The sequence below is a fragment of the Cebus imitator genome, unplaced genomic scaffold, assembly GCF_001604975.1.
Source record: "Cebus imitator isolate Cc_AM_T3 unplaced genomic scaffold, Cebus_imitator-1.0 Scaffold12, whole genome shotgun sequence".
In the NCBI taxonomy this organism is placed as follows: Eukaryota; Metazoa; Chordata; class Mammalia; order Primates; family Cebidae; genus Cebus; species Cebus imitator.
Window position 1 is genome coordinate 8537134 of NW_016107327.1, and position 18857 is coordinate 8555990.

Here is an 18857-nt window from a genome sequence, read left to right on the forward strand (position 1 = left end):
AGAGCTTGTCTCAAAAAGAAAAAAAAAGAAAAAAAGAAAAAGCTCTGTGACTGGGCAAAAATGGAAGTGAAGCTAGCGTTTAATGAATATCTACTACCGCCTGGCAGGGTGCTCTGAGCTTTCACATATAATATTTCATTTGCTATTTCATTCATCTCACTGAGGTGGACATTACAGTCCATTTGTGGATGAGTGAAGCTGGGGTCAGTAAGGCTAGTTCATTTGCCAGGACTGAGGCTTCTGCCTGACTGCGGCTTCTGCCTGACTGCCAGCTCATTCCCACGCAGCACACTGCCTCCCTGGCCGCAGCTGCCCACGGGTATGTGACAGCAAGGCTGGGTAAGGGCTGTGGTTTTCCTAATGGAGGCACCAAAGGAGGTGGATGGCAAGAGTGGGGGTAAGTGGGCTACCTGCCCCCATTCCCGATTCTACAGAACAGCTCTGTGGTTAGCTGTTTTATTTATTGGAATTCTATGTAAACTTATAATGGAAGAATGGTTTCTGTAGCTTTAAAAAAAAAAAAAAAAAAAGCAAAAGCCAGCGGTCTCCATGTTCCTTCCAGCTCTAAAAGACTATGTTTGCGCTGAAGAGTGCTCCTTACTACTGAACTCATTTGGTCTGGCATTACCTTTACCTTAACTATCTTCCACTTCATATACCCTTTAATGAATTAGCTCAGGGCCACCCCAAGCAGAAACGGCCATGCAATCTATCCCTGGTAATGATTAGTGGGACTCTGGGATCAACAGCTGTGTTATCTGAAAGGTGTGGGCACAACTTATATCCAGTCTTCAGTTGATGCATGCCAGTAAGTCCTGACAGCTTCCTAACACATGCACCTGATTAGAGATGGCCATGCTGGGCACCAGAAGGACCTGGCAATAAGGAGTGGGTCGTGTGTGGATGAGTGTGGGTGGGTGGTGGCGGGGAGGATGCAGGCAGGGGCTTCAGTACACCCTAGACATAGAGAGGGGCTTAAGGGACAGGAGAGAGTGTCCCACTCCCTACAGAACCGAGCCTGGGAAAAATGCCCTCCTCTTACTCCAGCATAGATGCAATCTGAATACGTTCTGCTCAATATGGGGCTGTGTCACTTACATGTAGATCACATGCTGCTGGTCTGGAGATGCTGCGTTGACAGAGGATGAGGTAAGCCTGCCAGCCAAAAGCCAGGGAACTCCAACAGGTCTCAGGCAAAGACTGTAGCAGCCAGTGTGATCTTATCTCTTGAGATAAGATCTCAAGGCCCTTGGCATCCTTGGGCTTAACATTTAGGGTGAAAGTATTTGTAAGCGACTCCGAAGGTGCGGAGCATGCATGATGTCATGCTGGTGAGGCTGAACGAGAACTGGATAGGCTGCGAGGCTAATATGAGGGAATCACTTGGCTAGAGGGTGGGAGGGGACTCGCCAGGGCTTAGCACTTGCATCTGGGTGCAGCTTGACATCCTCTTTTGTCACTTCAGGCTTAGCAACTTTCACTGTGGGTGGGAGAGTCACCTGGAGAGAAGCAGGGCTCTGAGGTCCATGTCAGTTCATCCTTGTTAGCACCTTCTGGGGCCTTCCTTATGGCCAACCACCCCGCTCCATCCTTTTATGGAGATGCCCTCAAGGATGAGGTGCCAGGCCAAGACACCCTGAGAGATGGCACTTGTTTCTGCTTCAGCAGAAGGGGACAGGTGTTGGGGTGCAAAGAAAGCTGCCTGGAGGAAGGTGTGAGTTCAGTCTAGAAGAGGATGGGATGGTGTGGACCACAGATCAGTCATCCAAACTTTACACCAACTAGAAAACCCCAAAGGTGAGGGGAACCTGGTGCATTAAGGACCCATGGGTAACTTGCTAGGGCTGAGAGGCTATGTAGGAAGACAGGGCTGGAGAGAAGCGCCAAGGCCAGAGCCTCAAGGGCCCTGTTTCTGTGAAGTCTGGGAGACCACAAAAGAGATTTGAAGTTAGGCCTGGCTGAATCCAGAGCTCCTGGGCTTTGGAAATCCATTTGGACATCTATGTAGTCTGACTAGACACTGTCTTGTCCTTAAGGGGAGAACATCTATGGGAAAGGGGAGCTTCTAAGCTTCTTAGGGACCCTTGGTTCCCTGAGGGCTCCCTGCTGAGCCAAGTTTGGATTAGGGGTTTGAGTTCTCCTTGATCTAGGGTTCTTCAGCCTCCCCAGGTTCAGTCTGGGGACAGGCAGATCTTTTGGTTGAACCACTGTGGCAGAGCCACAGATTAGCTCAAAATACCCAGGCAGCTGTTAAAAACTACACTTCCCAGGCTCCCACAGATGGCCTAGGTTCTAAGTGGAAGCACTCATGGGAAACCTGGATGTGGAAGTAACACCTGGGGAGATCAGAACTTCTGGCAAGCCTAAGGTGGGGGCCCCAGATGGCAGTGCCAACACCGCTTCCAGTGGGTCCTGGCTGTGTTGTCCCCACTGTGTTGGTCCTGGGTGTCTGTGCTGGTTTCTGTCTGTCCTGGAAATCCTGTGAGCTCCCTGAAAACCACTGCCCCACCCCAACCATCAGAGGGGACTCTTATGTCTGCAACTCAGGACACTACACTACCTTCTATTCCACCCCTCTGTGTCTCTCACAGCCACTAGGGGTTCATGCTGCAGGCAAGACTTGGAATTCCTAAAGCAAAAGAACATGAAGACAGTTATCAGAAGTGTCTCATTTTACCTAGCAGACGATTTCCAGTTGTATGCAAGCAAACTCTGTAAATCAAACAATATTTTCTGAGCAGTTATGAAAGCTCTGTGGCCCTGCCACAAATCCTATTGTTAAGTGAAGACATGCTTGGTACTGTGACTAGGAATCCTCTAACGCAACTATGCTGCACCCTTTCTCCAAGAGAAGCATTCTTCATACATGGTATTAAGACATGAGAAAGATCCTTACTGCTCCCTAAATTGCTTCCTGGAGGTGCTCAGTGGGCAACTTGGGTGTCTCAGGGAAAAGGTGCTGGGGAGACTCGAACTGGCAGCACCTCAGGGCCATGGGCCAGGAACACCCGCATCTCTGCAGACCGCCAGTGCACCAACACCATATAGACACCTGGAGCATTTCACCAGCTCCACACTCCACACACCTTCCTACTCTAAAGTTGACCAATACCCAGATGGGGGAATTACACAGATTATTTTACACTTATGACTCCACCCAGAGATGTCTGGTATTTGCCTTGGGAGCAAGTCTGCAGGGTGAACCAGCAAGCTCCAAAGCCTTCCGAAAGCTATGACCCATCAGCTCAGCAGCTGGTGTCCCCAGGGGGCAGCCCGTGTGTGGCACACCTATGAGAGCTGTCACTTCCGAGCTCCATCTTCACCCAAATGCACACCAGTCAGCCAGTGCTGCCTGCGGGTACTGGTCCTGAGCCAACACGCCCGGCCCCAAAGACGTGATCATGAAGGAAACATGCTTGGTTCTCAAGCATGCATTCCAGCTTCCTGGGCTGAAACAGCCCAACAGCAGCAGACACAACAAGGCAGATCTGCGGCCACACTGCCTGCCCCGACCTGGGCAGCTGCTAAGCCTTTCTCAGCCCCTAGTGTCAAGTAAAATGGTCATTCTGGCACCTACCTAAGGAGGCTGTTGGGCAGATGAAATGAGTGAATGTACATAAAGCATGTGGAACAGTGCCTAGGATGCCATGCACTGTAAGCACTATTCAGGCCTCAGCTTCTATTACCACCTCCATTTATCACGTTCACACATCTGCTTGACTGTATCCTAAAGACATGTGCTCTTCTCTCAAACACCCAGACCCCTACAACACGGTAGGGAAGAGCACACTGAAGCCTGCGGTGGTTGTTAGATACTCGGGCAGTCTGCTTCAAGCAGCAGCTCTAAGGATCACTGTGGGGCCAATCCCTTATCAGCTTGGTCTAAACCTGGTGGCATACAGAATGACCCCATACATTTTCCAGTGTTCCAAAGCCCAGGCTAATTAAGCCCCTCGTCTCGTGGCCCACATCACGAAAAAATGTGCCTGATTCAGTAGGCAAGAAGGCACCAGATCTGCACATTTTAAAAAATCCCAATTTTAAGAAACTCAATGAAGAATCATATTCAGGTAGGAGCTCCAGAAGTCCCTGATTGTTGACAGATGGGGAGTGTGGATGGTGTGTTTCATTCATAAATTCCTTGTTCAACACAGCTTACTGCTTCTGCATCAGCAGCACTGACAAGAATGAAAACAACCATTTGCACTCACAGAGTCCTTGCAGAGTCTGGTTAAAACATTTTAGAGATGAGGGGTCTGAGACTCAGGAGGGCTGAGTGATGGGCCAGTGACAGTCCATGACATGTCAGAGCTCACTCCTGTCCCTGGCCTTCTCCCCTGCTTCTCACTACAGTGGTCTGAACACCGAGTGTGGCTCAGAAATGGTATCCCAGCTTGAAGAGGGTATCACTGAATCTCTCAACATGGTAGGCCCTGCCTGAGAGTTCATGAGGCGCTGAATCAGCCACTGGCATCCTGAAGTCAATGCTGAGGATGCAATATCCTCTCTCATGTCTCTACAGTCTCACACTTCCAAGTCTAACTGAAGAATCACCTTGACTGGGCCCTACACCTGACTCTGCCTTCTGAATCCAACCAACTCCTTCCTCTGCACTAATGAGACATTGCTTAGGACTACTCCATGGTTTTGCTGTTGCTTGATGATTTGTTTGCTAGCTTATTCCCGTGTCCTACTGAGACAGGACCAGAGAGAGGGCATGGAGAGTAGGCTCCACACAGAAAGAGACATTTTCTCTTTCACCAATGTATCTGAGGCAGGGTGGCAGTGCCCAGCACACAGCAGGTGCCCAATAGGCTGCAGATGAAATGAATTCTTCTGTACAATGGTAGCCCCTAAACCCCCATACAGGTGGCATGTGGATGGCAAGGCATTGGGGGAGGTGGGGACAAAGGAACTCTACATAGCAAACGCCTTGCTTTTACTTAAGACCGTAAATTTACTACAAATGTGGGTGTTGGTCAGGATTTGTGGGCAGTTCAAGTGTTCTCCAGCACCTCCATGCCCACCCTCCATTGTCTTGGATTGGTAACTCATTCCCACCCACTCCTTCCCCAGCCCCCACCAGGGCCTTAATTCACTGTGGGCAGAACTAGTGACCTAGTGCACAAGAAATGAATGAATAGATAGTAATACATAAAGCCCCTCCTAAGGTCTGTCTGCTTTGATCAACTGATGTCAGGACCCAGAATCAGTGTTCAAGTTAAAACCAAGAACAAAGTTTGGGGGCCACAGTGGGAGGCAGGGCAAGTGAGGATGTGGGAGCCAGGGCTGGGAAGCTCGAGTGCAGCACAGGCAGCCCGAAAACTAGCCCGGAAAGATTAGGCCACCCTGATGGGTGCTTTCCATGGGAAAGAGAGTTCAAGTACCCAGCAGATGAACTATGAGGTTGGAATTGTCCATTAGCCCCTTCCTCAGGGGGGTTGTGCTTGTTTGGAATAAGCAGGCCCATGTGGCTGAGTCCATATGCATGAGGACAATGGAAACATGGATGCCAGAAAGCATGGTACCCACAGGCTGGGGTGGTCCAGGTCCTGAGTTCCAGTGGTGCTGACTCTGCCAGGCAGAGGCTGTGGGCAAGCTTCGCCCCACTGTGTCTCAGCTGCAATGCAGGAAGGTCTTTCACCCCTGAAATCTGTGACTTATGCCCCAGTCACAAAAAGAGCTTCAGTATAAAAGTAAAGGAATTATCGGGCCGGGCGCGGTGGCTCAAGCCTGTAATCCCAGCACTTTGGGAGGCCAAGGCGGGTGGATCACGAGGTCAAGAGATCGAGACCATCCTGGTCAACATGGTGAAACCCCGTCTCTAATAAAAAAACAAAAAAATCAGCTGGGCATGGTGGCGCGTGCCTGTAATCCCAGCTACTCAGGAGGCTGAGGCAGGAGAATTGCCTGAACCCAGGAGGTGGAGGTTGCGGTGAGCCGAGATCGCGCCATTGCACTCCAGCCTGGGTAACAAGAGCGAAACTCCGTCTCAAAAAAAAAAAAAAAAAAAAAAAAAAAAAGAAAGTAATGGAGGAATTATCCACTATGGAAAGGCGTTAGTTAATACGTATATGAACTGAAGTTGTTTAAAATATGTATGTGTATGTATTTATTGGTAATTTACTAGTAAACTTTTACTAGTATATATTTACTAGCATATTTTTACTTGAGCATAGTTGTTTCCCAATAATTACTAAAAAAATTTTTTTAATCACAATTATGTAAGGGGGTTATTAATAAATACAATGTCTGCTGATTAAAAAATTTTAAAAGCACCCTGCTTCTTAATCCTGCTGCTACATCGCAATATTTGGAATTATGCTCAGAGTTTCTTGTGTAAGTAGAGGTAGATTATGCTGCAGAAACAAACATGTTCTTTTCTGTTAGGTCTGACAAAAGACCTGTTGATTTTTTTTTTTTTTGTTACAGAAAAAAATCCTCTTCTAGTTGGGTGCAGTGGCTTACACCTGTAATCCCAACGCTTTGGGAGGCCGAGGCAGGGGGATCGCTTGAGTCCAGGAGCTTGAGACCAGTCTGGGCAACATGGTAAGATCTTATCTCTACTAAAAGTTTTAAAGATTAGCTAGGTGTGGTGGCACGCACCTGTAGTCCTAGCTACTTGGGAGGCTGAGGTGGGTGGATGCCTTGAGCCTGGGAGGTCAAGGCTGCAGTGAGTCCTGTTGTGCCAATGCATTCCAGCCTGGGCAACAAAGCAAAATCCTGTCTCAAAACCAAACAAATGAAAACAAAAAACAAAACAAAAAAAAATCCCTCTTCTACACCTTGGTTTCCTCATCTATAAAATTTAGAGGAATTGTGGATTTGAATCTGTTCATGCCTGGGATGTAAAAGGTGAGGTCCTAAGATCCCACACACTCGTTTTGTGTCTCTATCCAGGGCCAACAGAATAGCCAAATCTGCTGAGCATCCCATGCAGTGGTCCTTTCTGCAACACAGGAAGCTTTCCCAAGCAGCAAAGAGACCCAGGCGTGAACAGACACCGTTTCCTAGCACCAACTGGCTGCCACCTAGCATTTCCCCAAGATGTTGAAAAGAGTGGAGGGGACACATACAACCACAAGGATGTCCAGTGGAGATGGTCCGAGTGCCCTCTTCCTGGGTAATCTAAGTTAAAATGCGTTCCTACTGGTTCTGCAGAAATGCCGTAATCATCACATGCATGACGTGAAGTAATAACTTCCCCGTTCTACAGAGGAGCCAATGGAAGCTCATAGAAGCCAGTAAGTGGTTTGCCCAAAAGAAAACTCTAACTCTCCGAAGTTCTTCACAACGATTCTGTTTTACTGTCAGAAATTGGGGTCCTTGGTCAGTGGCCCCAGCACTTCTCTGCATGCCAGGTGCCATGCTGGCAACCTTGGATCCATTCACTTCTGGGAGCTGCAGTTACCCTCTGGGAGGTAGGTTAAGAAAAGCTCCTTTCACAGCAAAGTTTCTCCAAATACAGAACTTATCTTGCCTGTCTGCCAGTGTGGGTCATGGAAAAACTTACAGCTGTACAGAATGGGGATTAAATCCCATTCTGGCCCAAAGTTTGAGATTTCAGCTCTTAAGGATCGATCAGTGATATCATCTACAAAATGGGGATGAGCACTAGGGTACCATCGTGAGGGGCACCTTACCCTAGACCTTGGAGAATAAAGCTAATATGGACACTTCAAAGACAAGTGTGGAGAAGCCAAATTAAAGAAACAGAATGAGTCTTCAGCCAGGAAGATTCAAGGATTGCTTGACTGGGTATCTCTGGCATGTATTAAAGTTGTAGTTAATTGTGTGCTTGATTTTAATGTATTTCCCCTGCTAAGCTGTAAGCTGAGGAGCACAGGAACCCAATCCATCCTTCTCTGCTTTTGTCCCGGGCCCCTGGTCACATGACAAGCACTCAGTAAATTAATGAATGAGACGGAGCTAAGGAAAGAATGTGTCAATCAGAGAGGTCAGCCAGGGAAGCCCAGAGAAATGAGGCTGATGGCACGGTACCATCCAAGCTCTGGCTGGGAGAGGACCTGCTGGCAAAGAGCCTACTGCCGACGATACAGACACCCTGGAGGTATGTGCCCTGGTTGGTCACACTCACACATTCTGGGCCCTTGGGCTACTATTTGCAATAAGATGAATGAACTGGCCTCTGGGGTCACACACCAGGTCTGTGAGCTGGTATGAGCTAATTTTGCCAAGGAATGAGCCTGATCTTCCAACATAGCCAGACCTGGAGCCACAGCAGGCAGGTCAGGTGAAGAGAGCTGCCCCATGACATCTCTCCGGGCAGCCCACTGGCCACTCCCAGATCGTCCTTAAACTTCCAAGCTGCAGGATTTACTGCTACTTTTTCTACAACACCTACTTTGCAAGGTTTGGCTTTAAGGATGTAAATAATGAAAAGGACCAGCTCCAAATGTGCACTTAACAAACAGTGCTACAATTATTGCTCCTTAAGGCACACATCTCATCAATAACTGAGTCAGGATTCCATGAATAAAGATGTGCTATTTTCTGTCCCATGGAGCTGACAATGTAGAGTACAGATAAGGACCACGGTGAATCAAACAGGCTGCAAGTCTAGCAGATCTCCAGGGGAAGAGGGGGGTCATGGTGAGCAGGAGTGCCTGGGGTAGAGCTCACGGAGATGGTGGGAGGTGAACACATGGTGAATTAGCACCAGGGGCCATATGGCCCTCCTCGGGACAGTGGTCACATGTCTGTGGTGTGACTGGCACAACAACCAGAGGCCACAGCCAACATCCCATGATGCTTGACATCTTACACAGTGAACTGTCATGCCCTCGATATGGCGGTAGCTTGATGATGCACACTGTATACGTGAAAAGGCAGAGGGAGCACGGGGTCTAGATGCGGAGGAGGAAGGAACATGGGGTTCAAGGATGACGATGAGGAGCGGAGGCTTTGCAAGGATGGGCCCTCAGGTACTTACTTTTTTTCAGAGTAAAAGGAGGGGCTTGTTGATCTAGAGAAGGAAGCATTCCTCTGGCCTGTAGCTAGTTACCTAATCTCTGGTCCTGGGACACTTTTGCACTGATGTTTCTCTGTGGTGGCAGCTCTGGCTTGCTGGTCAGTTTCCAATCCCAAGCCCAAGATGCAAGGGAGTGGGATGGGCACAGCGTTTGTTCCGATGCCTTTCTTGACCTACCTTTTTTCCAAAGGTTGGCATGGCCCTGTGGAACAGGGTGGGCCCCGTAATATTCTTGCTTTACAGTACTGAATAAGGTAACAAAATGTAGATTTAGAAAGAATGGGCAATAGGATGGGAACACACATGCACTCACACGAGGAAGCTTTCTGGCTGAAAAGAAAGTGGAATATCTTTTTATCTTTCCAATGTACTAATACTGAATTTGCAGTGTCAAAGCAAAGCAACTTTTTGAAAATGGAAAGGATGGCCACATTATGCACAGCGGTATGAGAACTTTTCACCCAGAGAACTACAAAGCATGCATGCATATACATACCCGGCTTGGGTACTGTCGCGATACGGCAGCACTGAAAATATACTACAGAAGGATCTTCTGCCACTGATAAGGACTATTCTAAAAAATAAAAATAAGAACAAACAACAAACACGCTAAATGCAAAGGCTCAAACTAAAAAAAAAAAAAAAATCTATAGCAATTAAGCATTCATGGCATTCATAGCAGTATTTACACGTTCCCACCACCTCCTCTGGCAGATGGTATTCTGCTCTCCTTGCAAAATGCAACCTCAGCGCAGCAGAAGAGGGCTGCCTCTCCTCATCTGAATATTAACAAGTGAGACACCAGCAAGGGTCACTAATGAGCACACCTGCACCCCTTCTCCAGCAAGACCTGCTTGCTGTGGGCTGCACATGCAAGAGGGAGCAGACAGAGCTGAGCCCAGGGTGCCCAGGGCTGAGGGAGCAGTCAGGCCACATTTAAACCATTGATTTCTATTTTGCAGTAAACAATGCAAGAGCAACAGTGCCAGAAACCATGAGCAGGAGAGACACTCAGATGCCATTACGATCATTAGGTTTTTCATCTGCTGGCAACACGTTAGGTTCTGAGAATAGATTAAGGGAACAATTATATAATCAGTCTTAGCCTCCATTCCTGCTATAAAGATACGACTGGAAACTGTTCTATAAGATGGTCTTATGCAATCAAAAACCACTTAAAAAATTTAAAACAAAAACAAAAACCCTCAAAAGCACTTATCCTGGCATTTGAGAATAACTTTTGCCAACGGGAACTGCTGATGATAAACTGGAGAAATGAGTGGATGAGATTTAAAAAGAAACAATAGGCTGGGCGCGGTGGCTCAAGCCTGTAATCCCAGCACTTTGGGAGGCCGAGGCGGGTGGATCACGAGGTCAAGAGATCGAGACCATCCTGGTCAATATGGTGAAACCCCGTCTCTACTAAAAATACAAAAAATTAGCCGGGCATGGTGGTGCGTGCCTGTAATCCCAGCTACTCAGGAGGCTGAGGCAGGAGAATTGCCTGAACCCAGGAGGCGCAGGTTGCGGTGAGCCGAGATCGCGCCATTGCACTCCAGCCTGGGTAACAAGAGCGAAACTCCGACTCAAAAAAAAATAAAAATAAAAATAAAAATAAACAATATTCCGTGTACCACAAAGTCAATACACATCATATGGGGAAGCTTATTTACTTTTGTCATCCTTTCCTTTGATGACCATAAGAAGACCAGGGAAACAGTACAACTATATGCATCAAGGTTTGGGGATTTCAACTTGGTTGTAAAACTATGAAATTCAATCATCCTGGGATGTAGTCCAGCTCCCTGGCATGGCAAACCAGCCCCGTGTCGCCTGGTTTCTGTCTCTCCAATTTCAACATCCACAAAATTTCCCCCTGCATTTTATCATTCTACCCATGCCCTCGCACTTATGGTACCCTCACCTTAACAACAAATCCTGCTGTTTTATACTCATGTTCTTTGCATGCTATTTCTTCTGCCTGAATGCCCCACCTTGAAATACCCAGTGAACTCCTATTTATTCTTCAAAACCTCACTTAGAAGTACCCCCTCCAGGGAGTGTTTCCTGCCCCTTTTCGCGTAATTACTTGTTCCCTTTTTGGTGCTGTCTCCAATTCCCCATTCACACCTCCAGGAGGGCACTGTTGTGATCTGTGCTGCTAATCATTTGCCTTCCTCCTTTTCTAGAGGGTGAGAGGTTTAGTGTGGGGTGGCCCCTCCCATCTATGTGTATTAGATGTCGCTGAAATGCACTGTGAGCCTCAGAGCACAAGCACTTGAGTATCCATCATGGAAGGACAGGGCTGCAGGTGTTCTTGGCAATCAAAAGCCACTTCTGGTGTCAATTCCTAGCAGTTCATATCCACAGTGGTTAATGGAATGAGACCAAAGCAACACCCCAGCTTCGAACACCAGCTGTCACTTTTGTTTGGCCTTGGTCAGCTTACTAACTCTTGTGAGCCTCAGTCTGCCCTTCTAAAAAATGGGATAAAATGAGTAACGATCTTATTGGAATGTTGTAAAGAACCCTCAGAACAGCAACTGGCACATAGTACACACTCAATAAATATGAACCATCTTTACTGCAGACCAGCTTCTTGTGCTAGGATTCAGGTTTTCCAGCCTAGTCCATGGACTCAGAACCTCTTCAGACCTTTGTGCTCATTACCCAGGCCTGCTGAGACCTGAAAGGCCATGGTGCCAGGACAGCTGAAGGACCCCATGCACAGCTGTCTGCATTGGTGTGCCATGAGATGTACACAGAGATGCGGCTGACGGGAGATGCTGCTCATCAGATACCACAGGCCCTCACCCTGGTCACTGTGAAGGACAGGGCGTCATGTCCAGAGTGGACTGTCAAAGGCTGAAGGGCCAGGGGTTACAGGAATCATGAGCATACCCTGCTGAACACCAGCCAGGCTCCTTAGGCATGCCTGCACGGAGCCCAGCAACAGAGCTTCTCATGCTGCAATGCCCATGTAATTTACCTATGCAGACATAATAGCCAATACTTACTAAGTATTATTACGTGCCAAATTCTAAATGCTTTAACTGATGAGGCATGTCAAGTCAGTGATGTACCAAAGGAAATGCACCGGCAGGTAGGGCAGGGCGGAGATTGGAACTTGAGCTCTTTAACACTATGAATGCTTTTCCCCAAACCTTACTAGAAAAGCCTGCTCCTGGGGGCGTGACTGGGTATCCTTGGACTTCTTGGATAAGTCTGTCTTCATCCAGGTGTTCTAGGCTGGCTTTCCAGCCTGGCCTGTGGGTCACCATGCCCAGTGAGGGAGGGGCCAGAGGGTGACAGATCACACATCCCTGACCTTGGAGCTCAGCCTGGCCCCTTCCCAGATGGAAGGGCAGAGGCTCTCCACACCCTCACTGCCACTCCATGTCATCTACCCAGGACAAAGTCCTAGAGTGACTCATTCTGTGTCACTGGGCATCGATGTCCTCTGCCACACGGTGGCAGGACACGGCGGCAGGAATGTTTGAACAAACTCCATTGGCTTGGCGATACTGCATTTTCTTCACTACTCATTGCTAATGTGTCCTTCCTTCCCACAAACTAAATTTGTTTGGACATTCTTAATAGAGCAAGATAATGAGAGAAGATAAATGCAAGTGCAATCCAAGTCTTCTTTCCAACTTTTTTTTTTTTGAGACAGAGTCACCCAGGTACAGCGGCACAATCTCGGCTCACTGCAACCTCCACCCCCCGGGTTCAAACCATTCTCCTGCCTCAGCCTCCCGAGTAGCTGAGACTATAGGCACATGCCACCACGCCCGGCTAATTTTTGTATTTTTTAGTAGAAACAGGGTTTCACCATATTGGCCAGGCTGCTCTGGAACTCCTGACCTTGTGATCCGCCTGCCTCCGCCTCCCAAAGTGCTGGGATTACAGGCGTGAGCCACCGCACCCAGCTCCTTCCAACCTTTCAACTACAAGGTGCCTATCAGCAAATGGGCTGCTCGTACTATTAAATGGGCATTCACTCTGGGTGGTTCACACCATTAGCTCTAGGAGAGGCTGACAACATGGTGCTCATTCAGAAAAACATGATTTTTTTACTGCATAGGTCAAGTTTAGCAACTATGAATGTGGACTGTTTCTCAACAATTCCAGTAGGGTAGCTACTTCCCTGGCTGGCCAGTCTCAAGCAGCTGCGGGAGGAGGGGAAGGGAGTAAGGAGGGTCACATCTTTGGGCCTTCCCCTCCCCTCTCCAGTCATTTCATGGACCCTCACTTTCTGCAGGGGCCAGAGGAGGAATTCACAGCAGAGACCCATGCAGAGGCTGTGCAGCCGGTTTGCCAATGGAGCTTCCAAGAACACCTCATACATATTTCTTGAAGTAGTTCTGGCATCTAGGAGGGACTGCGGACCTGAGCCACAACTGGCAGGTTTCAGCAAGTGATGACTCCAGTCTTCTCGGCTTCTTTCACTGGGAAACCTTGAACAGCACGGTTCTGACAACAGGTCCCCTGTGATCAGCCGTTCTATTTAAAACCTGCGGGGTTCATGTGAATTTGCAGCTTTTCTCTTTATAAACATTAGGGAAATGTCCACGGTAATGGAGATATACAAGAAAAGAATCAGATGTTTGGCTCCTTGCAGGTACCTCTGTTATTTGAGAGAGAATTCAATCAATGACATAAACAAGCACGGTCCACTTCAGACCTTGACCACCCTCATGTCTTTGCCTCCAGCCACTGCAGCTCTCTTCTCTTATGCCCAAATGCCATACAAAAAGCCCCTACCATTTTCCCATCTGTGACATGCAACACTTTACTTAGAGTTGAGACGGCCAGAAAATATTACATGAACCATTATGACTTCAAAAGAGGAACGAATTCCAGGGAGATGGATCTTTAAGGAATTAAAGGTCATATTTCCACAGGAACATCTGCCAGAGGGGGAAAAAAAAAACAGCAAAGGAAAACATTCCCTGGGGCTGCAGCCCACATGGGCAAAGCATCTTGGATACACAATGCTTCCTGAAACTTCCAGGGATCCTCACGAGTGCTCGGAAGCTGAAGGAGCACCATCCAGCTTTCTTCTTCACACAGCCTCATTGCCAGGCTCTTAGGAAAGCGCCTCTCATCTTGCAGCTTCAGACCACAAAGCTTCCACAGACACAACTAGCTCACATGACCCTGAGTGTCCAGAACAGCCGGGAGATGCACAAGGACACCCTCCCCCCAGGTGACAGAGCACCACAGGCCACTTTTCACCAAGTCCACTTTCACCCCCTCAGCCTGGCACTGGTGATATCTAAAAAGGCAATGTCTCTCACCAGCCAGGACCTTCAAGTATTTCCTCTTTTGCCAAAAAACCAGAGCGTTGTTCCATTTCCAGCCCGCTGGGGAGCCTCTATTGGTTGTGAGGTCTCATTTCTTCCAGGTGAAATGTTCCATTACACAGGAATATTCTCTTAAGGACATAAAAACAAGCAACCAACTCCAAGAGGAGTTGAAAATCACAGAGGAAAGAAAATCACATCTGTAGTAATGGAGGGTGGGGGTGAGCATGGTGATGCCCAAACACAGCCCAGCGGTGTCTGCAGCCCAGGGGTCTGCATTAGGCAGCAGGCACACATGCAGAAATTCTGTGGTTCTTTCCCTCCACGCCCAGGAAGCAAGACGGAATACGCCTAAAAAGCTGATGTTGTAGGTTTAACTGTGCTCCCCAAATGACATGTTGAAACCCTGAGACCCAGCACCTGTGATTGTGGCCTTATTTGTAAATATAGTAGTCCCCCTTTATCCACAAGGGATGTGTTCCAAAACCCCCGGGGGATGTCTGAAACCCAGGACAGCACTGAAGCCTGTATTTACTGTGCTTTTTCCTTCGCAATCACATCATATAGGGCAGGTAGCGAGACAATGTAGATACGCTGGACCAAGGGCTGACTCACGTCCCAAATCAGACAGAGTGGGATGGTGAGAGATTTCGCCATGCTACTCAGAATGGCATGCAAGTGAGCACTCATGAATTGTTTCTGGAATTTTCCATTTAATATTTTCATACCATGTGGCTGACTGTGGATAAGGAGGGAGTGCTGCAGCGTCTTTGTAGATGTTATCAAGTGAGGATGAGGTCCTGCTGGGTCAGAGAGGGCCTTCAATCCAATGACTGGTGTCCTTACAAGGGGCAAGAGATTTGGAGACACCTAGACACGCACGGAGGGAAGAAGCTCACGCGACGGCAGAGACAGAGACGGGAGCGATGCAGCTATAAGCCAAGGACACCACGGCCTGCCGGCACCACCAGAAGCTGGGAAGAGTTGACAGCTGATTCTTCTTCCCCTGGAGCTCAGAGGGAGCATGAGTCTCCAGAACAGGGAGAGAACCCCTTGTTGCTGTCTTAATCACCCAGTTTGTGGCACCTTGTAGGGTAGCCCTGGAAAGGGACATAGCTCTCCTTGGCGTGGCTCTGGGCCACACATCCCGGCTCAGCAGGTCCTCTGCACCCCACACTATGAGCGCTATGCACAGAAACAGTGAAGCCGTGAAGACCAATGTCAGAAGACAAATGAATATTATGAAATCTGGAAAACCCGTTCTCTTCCCAGCTCCTCTCTGCCCCCTTTTCCCACAACCGTTCCTTCCTCCTCTCACAATACTTCATTAAAAGCTGGAAGAAGAGGACTTGACCCCTTTCCGTCTCTTCTGAAGGGCTGGCAATGGTATAATGAGAGTTGAATGAAAACACCACCATCAACAACAAAATGTTCTTGTTTACTCTATTTAAATGCTCATGAGCTATTGGGGGGATGCTTTTCCTCCTTAGGAACGACTCCCCTCACTGTTGGATGTGCCTCATTTGAGTACAAGGGCAAAGCGGAGAGTTGGTAGGGGCCCCAAGAACACTCTTCACAGAGCGATCTGTTCCTTTCTACCTGGAGTGGGAAGGAGACGCTATTCCAGGGCAGGAGCTGGGAAGAAAAGGGGCCCCGTGAACAAGAGGGCGCTAGAACAAGAAGCCTGAGAGTGCTGGGGGTGGCAGAGGAGGAGGCAGTGTGGGATTCCAACAGGTAGGAACAGGAGGAAGGGAAGCAGGCTTAGCCCTGGGAAGTGGGGAGTTGCATAGGGCGTCTGGAGCCAGCGAACTGGGGGCATGAGTTAAATGTTCTGATATATCTGAGGATCTGTGCTAAGCTGCCCACAAATAGCACGTGGTGGTGCTGTTCCCGGTGGAGGCATTAGTCTTCTCTTCATGACTGTCACTGCCACCTCCACCACTGACTTCCATGGCCACTAAGATCACTGCAGGATGCAGCCAGGACAGGCCCTGCCATCTGCTAAGGGGGCACCCTTATCCTACAATCTAGGGAGTGGCAAATTTCTGATAAACAAGTTATATAATCTTCCCTTCCTCCCCTTTCCCTTACACAAATATTTTCTGAGCACTTACTCCATGCCAGACATTGTACTAGGTGCCTGGGATCTGACGATGAATGGCCCGGCTAAGAGCTCCCTCCTTGCAAAGCTTAGGGGTGGTTGGGGGATACATCCAGGCAGAGGTGTAAGTTCTCTGATGGGAAGTTGGGGGTGTACTAAGCACACAGGAAGAATAATCCCCCTTAAAGGAGGCAAGGTGGGCTTCCTGGAGCAGCTGATAACTAAGCTGAGACCACAGGGATAAGTGACAAGCAATCTACAGTGAGAAGATATGCTGGCGGGAAAACTGGCATGCGTCAAGTTTGGGAGAAAGCACATTCAGCCTATTCAAGGAACTGAGCGAATAAGAAAAGTTCACAGACCTCACATGCCTGACTCACCAGCGTTTCCACTTCCCTCTGTACACCCCTTTGACTGACACCCCTGACACACGCAAACCTCAGGCTGGCAGGCTGTTCGCCACCAATCCCCACCAAGTTGTACACTTACTAAGAGTCACTTACATATGGGCCAATCCTGTTTATGTCAGTTGTATTATTATTTATATTTACACTTGTTTATTAAAGACTGTGCACTTCTTCGGAGAAAAGGTTAGTAAATGCCGAAGGAAATGCCTCACACCTGTAATCCCAGAACTTTGGGAAGCCGAGGTGGGAGATCACTTGAACTCAGGAGTTCGAGACCAGCCTGGGCAACATAGACACCTCGTTTCTATTAAAAATCAAAAAATTAGCTGGGTGTGGTGGCACACGCCTGTAGTCCCAGCTACTTAAGAGGCTGAGGTGGGAGGATTGCTTGAGTCCAGGATTCTAGTCTGCAGTGGGCTATGATTGTGCCACTGCATTCCTGGGTGACAGAGAAAGACCTTGTCTCAAAAAAAAAAAAAAAAAAAAGTGTGCACAAACTCTAAAGAATGTGGAAAATAAAGAGAAATGCTGTCTCAATTTTTGTTTAATACCGGATGCTTTAAAAAATAATCATACAAGGCAAGTCACTGAAAAAAAAATTGCAGTTGAAATAAGTGTGAGCAAGACTATAAAAGATTAGGAAAAAAATTGTAAAAATCCAAACAGATTTTGCACTTAGATTCTTGGGCCACTTTTGAGAAGTCCAATGTGGACATCCCAGGAATAGGTGAGGACAAGGAGGACATAAGGAAGTTGATGCCACAGACACTCTGATCTGTGGACCCCCACACGAAGGAAAGGCATGGTACGAAAAGCTGCAGAATGGACCATGATGCGAGCAGGATGTCTAAGCATGACATCTAAGCTGTGCAGATTTCTGTGGGCATTTCCTTCGGCATTTACTAACCTTTTCCCCTAACCAAGTGATTACTGAGAATAATTCAGCATAGCTGAGGGTGACATGGAAGAGAAGCAGTAGTCAAACCGTGAAGCCAGCTGGAAAAAGGCCTCCTGAGCCCTGTGAGGAAGTCAGGGCTCGGGATTCCCCAGCTGAAGGTGGGGATCACAGCCACGGCATGGAGGAGCACTGACAGGAGTAGAGTGGGGTGAGGAGTGAGGAAAGGCTGGGATGGGCAGTGAGGAAGGCAGGCATCGTCAGCTGGGCAGCAAAGCTCACCAAGTCAGAGCACCACAAACTGGGTGGCTTAAACAACAGAAATGTATTGTCTCACAGTTCTGGAGTCCAGAAGTCCAAGATCGAGGTGTTGGCAGGCCCATGATCCATTCTGAAGGCACTGGGGAAGGGTCTGCTCCAGGCCTGTCTCCTGGCTACTGGTGGCTCCATGGCTTGTGGCAGCTTCACTCCAATCTGCACACAGCATTCTCCCCATATGCCTCTGTCTGTGTCCCAGTTCTCCCTTTCTTTCTTTTTTTTTCTTAGACGGAGTCTCGCTCTCTCATCCAGGCTACAGTATCGCGGCACGATCTCAGCTCACTGCAACCTCTGCCTCCCGGGTTCAAGTGATTCTCCTGCCTCAGCCTCCTGAGTAGCTGGGATTACAGGTGCCCGCCACCACACCTGGCTAATTTTTTTTTGCATTTTTAGTAGAGGCAGGGTTTTACCATCTTGGCCAGGCTGGTCTCAAACTCCTGACCTCATGATTCACCCACCTCAGCCTCCCAAAGTGCTGGGATTACAGGTGTAAGCCACTGCATCCAGCCAGTTCTCCCTTTCTTTAAGAGACTGGGGCTTATGCTCTGTCACTCAGACTGGAGGGCAGTGGCATGATCTTAGCTCTCTGCTGCCTTAAACTCCTGGGCTCAAGTGATCCTCCCACCTCAGCCTCCCGAACTGCTGGGAATATAGACGTGAGCCATGACGCCTGACTTCAATTTCCTCTTTCTATAAGGATATCAGTTGTATTGATTAGGGCCCGCCCTACTCCAGTGTAACCTCATCTTAGTGAATTATATCTACTACAACTCTGTTTCAAATAGTCACATTCTGAGGTACGGGGAGTTAGGCCCTCAACACAGGAATTTTGGAGGCT

At 48.4% G+C, this 18857-nt stretch overlaps 1 protein-coding gene across 2 annotated transcripts in view; it reads right to left on the reverse strand.

The window, feature by feature from the left end:
- The window catches only part of CABLES1 (Cdk5 and Abl enzyme substrate 1), a 129992-nt gene that overhangs the window by 36315 nt on the left and 74820 nt on the right, over positions 1-18857 (reverse strand). For both annotated transcript variants that reach the window (XM_017498686.2, XM_037728037.1), the window contains exon 4: positions 9489-9566. In XM_017498686.2, the coding sequence (XP_017354175.1) occupies positions 9489-9566 (78 nt within the window). The remainder of the gene's footprint in view (positions 1-9488; positions 9567-18857) is intronic.